The 8,977-nt window shown below is 33.3% G+C and overlaps 1 protein-coding gene across 1 annotated transcript; it reads left to right on the forward strand.

Moving 5' to 3' along the window:
- The first annotated feature begins 1,421 nt into the window (after positions 1 to 1,421).
- On the forward strand, positions 1,422 to 3,925 carry DEFB114 (defensin beta 114). The gene is made up of 2 exons (XM_070361299.1): positions 1,422 to 1,488; positions 3,789 to 3,925. Exons 1-2 carry the CDS (start codon positions 1,422 to 1,424, stop codon positions 3,923 to 3,925), a joined length of 204 nt encoding a protein of 67 aa, XP_070217400.1.
- The last annotated feature ends 5,052 nt before the right edge of the window (positions 3,926 to 8,977 follow it).

The raw sequence follows: 8,977 nt of genomic DNA on the forward strand, positions 1-8,977 counted from the left end.
ACCTTGGACGTGGAGTAGCTCCTCTTGGCCGTTGCCCCTGACCTGGGACGTGGGGTAGCTCCTCTCGGTTGCCGCCCCTGACAGACAAAAAGAAACACAAAGCACGATTATAAAATGGACTAGGAGTTGGATAGACATTTCTCCAAAGACAATATAAAAATGCTCAAAAAGCACGTGGAAATATGTTTAACCTCAATAGCCATCTTGGGCATGCAAATCAATACCATGATGAGTTATCACTTCCCACCCACTAAACAGGATATAACCAAACAACATTAACAAATATTGGAGAGGATATGAAGATATTATAACTTCCACACAGTACTGATGAGTAAATTTGTGCAAACACTTTGAAAAACAGTTGAACATTTCCTAAAATGGTTAAACATGGAGTAATCATTTGATTCTGCAATCCTATTCTCAGATATATATGCAAGAAAAAGTAAAACCATATGACAACACAGCTACTTTAAATACAGAAAAATTAATGTTGTGACTAAAGTTGGTGGGGAAAAGATAAAGTATTTAAATGCTTAAAGATTCCTATAGATTATTTACCAAAAAAAATAATATAACTTTCAAATATTTGAGGAGAAGGCCATCACAGAAGAAGGTGTAAGTTGTCTAAATTCTTTTTTTTTTTTTTTTTAAACTGGAGACAAAAGATACACTCTGTGGTTGCAAAGCAAGGAGAAATTCTTATGTTTATAGTAACCAGAACACACAAAACTTAGAAAATTGAGGTAGGAAATTATATTCATTGCAAGTTATTTTTCAATATTTCTTATTTTACTGTGCCAAAAACTTTAAAATAAGTGGAAACTAATTGAGCCTTTCTAGAAAGAAACAGCACTTCATAAATATTCAAGTCACACCTGAAAAAAAAAAAGTAATAAAAATTAGTGACAAAAGTGAGATGTAATATCTAGACTTTGGTAAATGAGTAATTTGGGGAAGCTAATGAGATGGCTGGATATAAGGTAGAATTTTGGATATATGAACATATTGATGAATTTTCATACCAGGTTAGTAATTGGAATATATTTTGAAAAATAATCAGAAGTTTAACTGACAGTAGTGCTCATTTGTTTTACATCTAAAGTGGTAAATATTTATCTCAAGCCCACTCCATGCATGATCCTTTGTTTTGATATTTAATTGATCGCCATCGGTTACAAGAATGTCATGTTACAACTATCTTCTACATACAGATTCTTCCCTAAAGACTGATTAATATCAAATGTTTTCAATTCTGCCCACAACTCTAGTCAGTGGAGCAGAGATAAGAACACAAAATTAAAACAATTTCCGGAAGAAGAGAGCCTTTCTTCCACTAGAAAACTATAAATAGTAAATGTCTCTTGGCTTTCTAGAAAGTGTTTTAGTTGTTAGCAAATCTTTCAGTAGCTTCTTTCTACAAAATGAAGATCTTTTATTATCTTTTTCATTTTCTGTGTTATGCGACCTTCGTTCTACCAGGTAATAGATGCTTCTGGTGTGATTGTATGTATCATATGGTTGTTGTTATTGCGCCAGGCTAAAAATAGAAGTATTCAATTATAAATTAGAAAGTGTAGGTTTCTAATAAAATCTTTCGATTAAAAAATCTCTTGAAAAAAAAGTCTCTTGATGATATTGAAACTCAGTTTTCTATTTTAGAATAGTGCTATACCAATACTTTATTTCAATTTGAAAATCAAAATGCAAATAAAATAAGCTGATTAAGGTGAGATTTTTTTCTTCTTGGAGTGTTTATTTGTTTTGATATTCAAGTTATTAAGAATATAATAATTTATTTAATCTTCTATCAATGAAGACTTCACAATAAATTGAACCCCAGGGAAGATGAATAGACTAAGAATAGGTATATATCTCTTGGGATACCAATAACAAACTCTATAAAATGATCCAGGATATAGTCTCAAAGTATGCTGGGCAATGAGGTGCAATGAGAATAAAAAGGCAGGTAAAGAAATAGGACCTTAAAAATCTTAGTTGAATTAGTTAATGCATTAGTAAAGGAATACAACAGTGGTTTTAGAATCAGTTAAAAGTGAATCATCAAAATATGTAGCTCCAGGGATGATTACATGCTCTTTTTAATATGTGTTGCCACTGAGGTAATCCAGACTCTAACAAGGGAGATACAAATATGTGCCCCAAAGTGTGTTAATTTGGCACTAGAGAGCTGGAATTTCAAAAGGTGCAGCATGTATTTAGAAATAGAACTGAATTCAAACTTAGAAAATCTGGATTTTATTACTAACTCCCTACTCAATAGCTTGTGCACATTGCCACTTAGAGAATTTAAGTGGGTTTTTAATGTCCTTAACAAAAAGCAAAGGAAATACAGCAGAATCAATAGCAATTGTAGAAAAGGTAAAATACCTGACATAAAACTTTGTTCTTGTTATGAAATGCCAGCTGAAATGGACAGAATGCTCTATGTTTGGCCTTTCATAGATCAATCAATAAATAAAAACAAATTAAAAAAAACAGGAAAGGCAATTCAAGATATCAAAGTGAGTGGCTTGGAAAGAGTTCATCAAGTAGTACATATCACTTGCAGAATGGTGTGGTTTGACTATTGATAAAACCTTAAAGTAAAAAAAGAAGCAATAAAAAGTGTCTAATCTAAGTGAATACTTTGTGAGGATGTCAGATGAGTGTTTGCTCCAGAGTGATACCATGCTGGAGAGACGAGTTGTGAAATGATGAAATCAATACTGATGTTGATTAAAACATGAAGGAATGGCCAGTATTTTAGGGGAAGTGCAAGCATAAAATAATCTATAGGGATAGTGAACATGGCATACTATAATAGTTTGTATAGTGAGCTTGCCATTAAATGGGCCAGGTTTTCCATTAAGGACCTGGAGCTCCTTTGTAGCTGTGGTAAAAGCTTTAGTTTTCTTAACTGTAAAACGGATGGTAATTTAATTTCATAAGGTTTTGAAAAGATTAAAAGAAACAGTGTAAGCAAAGTATTTATCACACTGAAGACTGCATTGCAATATTTCAAGAAATGAAAGAAGAGGAATAGAAGTAGAAAGAAAAAAGACGAGGAAGCAGTAGAGGATAAGGAGTACAAGAAGGTACTCAAGTGCAGCCAGCTCTTCTTTCATTAACAATAAAAATTATACCAATAATATAATAAGCAAAGTATATAAGCAGTAAAATAAAGAAAAAGCAAGAAAAATTGTACAAAACAAATAACCAAAGGCATATAAATTAAAGTTGCAGTGGATGCCATTTTGGGGGGGATGTAAAATTTACATACACTGTTGGTGGCAATATATAAACTAAAAACTCTAGAATCAAACTCTTTCACCATTATCCTAAACATATATTATGCAAAGATTAAGATATGTAATATGAATTTGTTTATAATAACCTGACATGGTTGTATGGCAGAAGTCAGCAAATATTGTAAAACAACTATCTTCCAATTAAAAATAAATTTAAAAAATAACCTCATAAAGTTCTAAATGTTATGTAGCTGAAAAATTGATAAATTATCTTATATATAATTTCAAGGGAATATTATGTAGCTCTAAAACTTTTGAATCTTGTTGAAGACCAATATATGTCATGCAATCTAATCATGTATTAATTCAGAATATTTCAATTTTACATGTATAATGGAGATATATAATATTTTAGTGTCTTTTTATTTTTTGGCATTTTGTAAATTTGTTACAGTGTACACATAGGGCTTTTTATAATCACAAATAGTACATCCTTAAATTAAAAAATCAGTAATTTCAATTACTCTTCTTTTATTCTAGCCTTGGTGGATCCTGAACGATGCTCAAAATTGTATGGTCAATGTAAGAAACGCTGTGCTAGGTATGAAAAGCAAATTGAGCTATGTTTGTCACCAAGTAAGATTTGCTGCATTGAGAGGGCATTCGAGGACGATTGATCTTGAAAAGGAAGATTTACCTCTGACCAAAGGAGTAGGACACGACTGAGCGACAGAACTGAACTGAACTCAAAGGAATCATGTGTGCCCCCAGTGCAGAGAGATGTCGGAATGCAATTAGAAGCTCTGTAATAAATAACTAAACCAATATTGTTATCTTCCTTCATAGATGTTAATTAGGTGTTCAATGGAATGAGGTAGGATCTATCTTATTTTCTCTAAAAGGTTTGATAGAGGCATGCTGTGCTGTGCTGTGCTTAGTCACTCAGTCATGTCCGACTCTTTGCAACTCTATGGACTTTAGCTTGCCAGGCCTCCCTGTCCATGGGCATTCTCTAGGCAAGAATACTTGAGTGGGTTGCTGTGCCCGCCTTCAGGGGATCTTCCCAACCCAGGGATCGAACCCACGTCTCCCATATTGCAGGCAGATTTTTTACCGTCTGAACCACCAAGGAAGCCCAAGAATACTGGAATGGGTACCCTATCACTTTTCCAGGGGATCTTCCCAATTCAGGGATTGAACCCAGGTCTCCTGCATTGCAGGTAGATTCTTTACCATCTGAGCCAAGAGGAAAGCCCTGATAGAGGCATATCTTTTGCTAATTTCTTATCATGGGTACTATATTTGCATCAGTGACGGACCACTTTTGTGTCTGGTGGTTCACCTAAACTTATACCACTGAGCACTTTCCAATGTAACTATGATCTCTATAGAAACTTTTGTGTCTGGTAAGTTTGTCACTAAATATCCCACTGATTACTTTAACAGACAGGAAACCTAAGTAAGAGATAAATGCATGAGCTCTATAGAAATTTATTGGTTTTTCTCTCTTCTACCAATACTTAAAAGACATTTTATTTTAAATATTATCTGATTATTGATTAACAGACAGGAAACCTAAGTAAGAGATGAATGCATGAGCTACAGTAGAGCATGGAGATATTTATTGGCTTTTTCTCTCTTCTACCAAGGTTTTTCTCTTTCAAAAAGACATTTTATTTTATATTATCTGATGCTTATGCACTTGACCCTTGAATACCTCAAATTTGAACTGCAAGGTCCACTTACATGTCAACTTTCTTCAATAGTAAATACTACAGTGCTATACCATCCTGCTTGGTTGGACTTGGGGAGGCAGAACCACCAATAACAAGGAACCAAGATACAGAAGAACAGTGGATATAAAGGACAGGTTATAATTATATATAGATTTTTGGCTGTGTGGAGGGTGAGAACACCTAGCCCCCATGGACAGTGGGGCCTGGCAAGCTATAGTCCATGGGATTGCAAAGAATCAGGCATGACTGACGACTAAGCACAGCACAGCACAGCATAAGTACTAAACACGAATAGTCTTTTAATGTTAAAAGTTGGGGGAGAAACGTGAAGACTAGAATTTGTTTTTCAGCTAAAATCAAGGGATAAATCTACCCTTTATCAATATTCTATAATGTCCCCAAACATATTTTTAATCATCATATTCTTTAGAACTAATTTAACTACATGCCCAAGATTATTGCCTTTTTTTTTTTTAATTGAAAATCTGGTGAACCTAGGGAATGTCTACGTTAAAGAATTTGTACCAAGATGGACTTCATATAGCCACCAGGGGTTTAAGTGTTGTGTACCTCAGAGGAAAATGTTGAATTCAAGTAGAATGTATCCATTAGAGGCAAGAAGATTAACCAGAATCTGTACTTCTATAGGCTCAAGAACCAGATAACAGTATCCAATTCAAAGATTTGAGAACAGAAGAGAGACATATATAAAGAAATTCAAGGATAAGTAACAAGTTGACAACACTGAATGCAATAAGAAGTAAGGCAAAATAACTCAAGATTTACTTTAAAACTTTGAGGAGAGGGATTCTGGAAGATGGTACCAGCAACACAGTTTTTTTTAAATAGAATAAATAATAGTAAAACCAAAATGCGTGAAAAAATTATAACAAACTAGGTGACAAGATATCTCCACATACTTTATCATAAAAATGGGTGGAGGGGGAAAAAAACACCAATAGCTTAAAGTCTATTGTGAAATCTGTATCTAACGGGAGAAATCAGATGGAAGAAATGCAGTCTTTCTTTGGATGTGCAGAAAAGTGGAGTCCCATACAATGACTGCTGTTGGAAGAAGAGCATACCGATTTGTTTATATCAGCTATATCTAGGAGGGATTTTTCACTTTAACAGTGGGCAATTGAAGTGATTAGCAATATATGAAGGGGTTGAGAAAATCTACTCCTATGAAATCCTGAAATTGAGCAGATGGGGATCATTTCCAAGAAACACCTCCATATTAAGAAAAACACTACTGGGAGTGGAAAGGAAACTTGGCCACGACTGGGAAAATTGAGGAGAGGGAAAATGAGTTTTAACTCATGCCTGCAGTCAGTGGCAGATCTGTATCCAGAATTCCCATTTCCCAATAGCCTGATTTGGTGTTTTAATTAAGAACAAAGATCCATGTACATTATCCCCAATTCTAGAGCTCCAGCCAAGGTATTGTCAGCACTGTGTATTGACTTGCTTTTCGTATTTCACTGTACTCTGACTCTGAGAGATACCACTCTCTTGGAGCCTCAGCTGGATTTCAAGTAAATTATGAAGTCTTAGAAAGGGTTTGTATCTATTACTTTGTCTCTCCTCAAACTTATAACAGGCTTGTAACCATAGTAGATATCAATCAATAAATGTTGGAAAATAATAAGAACATTTATCCTAGACATTTCAGTTTTCCACCTGTTCTTTTTTCCATTTCAAAGATATTTATTAGATGCCCATTTTCATTGAAATATAGTGGATGTACAATATTATATTAGTTTCAGGTGGACTATATAAAGACTTGACATTTACATATGTTATGAAATTATCACCATGATGTCTAGTAACCTTATATCTCCATACAAAGTTATTACAGTAGTATTGACTATTCCCTGTGCTATTCATTACATCCCTGTGATTTATTTGTTGCATAACTAACTCGAGATTTGTACCTCTTTTTCCTTTCTGGTAACCACCCATTTGTTCTCTGTATCTGTAAATCTGTTTTCATTTTGTTTTATTTAATTGTTTTGCTTTTGAGATTCTGCATATAGGTGACATCATGAAGTATTGGCATACTGTCAGTAGGAGGAACATAAATTTTTGAAACTCCTGGATCAAAGTACATTTTTAATGTTTATACACAGGATGTCATGCCTGTTTTTCCACAATAAGCCCACAGGTCTTGATTGCTCTTTAAAGAACAAAAAATGAACAGATGATTATGAAACATGTCACAAATGCATTTATTTATATTTTTCTAATTCCAAGTGAGTTAAATATTTTAGGTCAGTTTACTGGCTATTTTCATTTATTCTCCTATGACTTGCTTTTTTTCATAAATAGCTCTTAATTTTCTTTAGAATGATTTGTAGTTTTAAAATAATTTGCACTCACTTTTTATGTACAATAACCCTTTGGCTATTACATTTTGTAAGTATTTTTATTTAAGCTTTTCTGGATTTTCATTCATAAATAAATTATAAATGTGTATACATTAAATAATATTATATTTTGTATAACTATTAAGGCCTTTCTTCTTGATTAGAAAGTCCTCCTGTGACAAGATTATAGATATGTCCATATTTATTTTTATATATTCTATATGCATGCATGTATAAATATACATACAGATATACATATACTTCATTTTAAAGAATATAATTATATATAATTTTATTAATATTCAGCATATGTTAGCAGACATGGGTTTTTGCACATTTTTTCTGATAGTTTGCTGATCCCAACATCATTTGTGCCACATTTGTGCCACATTTTCCACACAGATTTGACATGCTATATTCATGAGAAACTAAATTTATGAATATACATGTGGACCTGCAGATCAATTGACCAATTTTTTAAAAATATCATCTTATTTTGAATACTGTGACTTTGTAGTATGCTGATACCTAGTAAAGTACATCTTTCTTTGTGCTGTTTTTTAGGTTACTTTGTCTTTAGATCTTGCCCTTGATCCTGTCTGCTCAACCATCAGAAATCAATGTTACAACTCTGATACCACAGACAGTCTCACTTTCTTGGGTTCCTATAGAAGTTTCTTCTTTTGAAGAACAAAGAGACTTTGCTATTGTACTTTTATTCAGTACATGTGATAGACTGTTAATTAAATTATTAGATGGGTGCTGTGCTTTGTCTTATGAATACCAGTTGAAATGATGTGCAATATGATTACTTAAAATATTTAACAAGTTCAACCAAGGTATTCCAGAAATAGCAAAATTATTTTTTAAAAGCCATACTAACAGGATTAGATATCTCAATGATTTCATAATAATAATATCACATAATTTTCTAGTATTTTACATTTACAAACATTTTTATCTTTGCTATGTCATAATCAATGAAAGAAATCAGAGCAATATCACATTTTCACTGGTGAGATTTAAATAATTTAATCACACCTTTCATTACACAGTGTAGAAGGCAGTCAAGGGGTGTGACTCTGGTATCTAACATCTTGGGTTCAATTGCAATCATTACTATTTATTAACTGTACCAAGATGGGCAAATTATTTCATCTCCTTATGTCTCAGTTTCCACATTTATAAGCAAGAAATAATAATTTTACCTACCTTGTAAGGATAAAATGAGTTAACATATAGAAATAGTTCAAAACAGTGCCAAATGTTAGCTTTTATTGCTCAACAATCAAAACATAGTCAAAGCTATATAGTCATTCTATTAGTCTTATACAGATGTGAGAGTTGGACCATAAAGAAGGTTGAGTGCCAAAGAATTGCTTTTGAATTGTGGCACTGGAGAAGACTCTTGAGAGTCTCTTGTATTGAAAGGAGATCAAACTAGTCAATCCTAAAGGAAATCAACTCTGAATATTCATTGGAAGGACTGATGTTGATGCTGAAGCTCCAATACTTTGGCCACCTGATGCAAAGAGCCAATTCACTGGAAAAGACCCTAATGTTGGGAAAGAGTGAAGGCGAAAAGATAAGGGATTGACTGAGGTTAAGATGGTTAGACAGCATC

The sequence above is a fragment of the Bos mutus genome, chromosome 23 (genome assembly GCF_027580195.1).
Source record: "Bos mutus isolate GX-2022 chromosome 23, NWIPB_WYAK_1.1, whole genome shotgun sequence".
Classification (NCBI taxonomy): Eukaryota; Metazoa; Chordata; class Mammalia; order Artiodactyla; family Bovidae; genus Bos; species Bos mutus.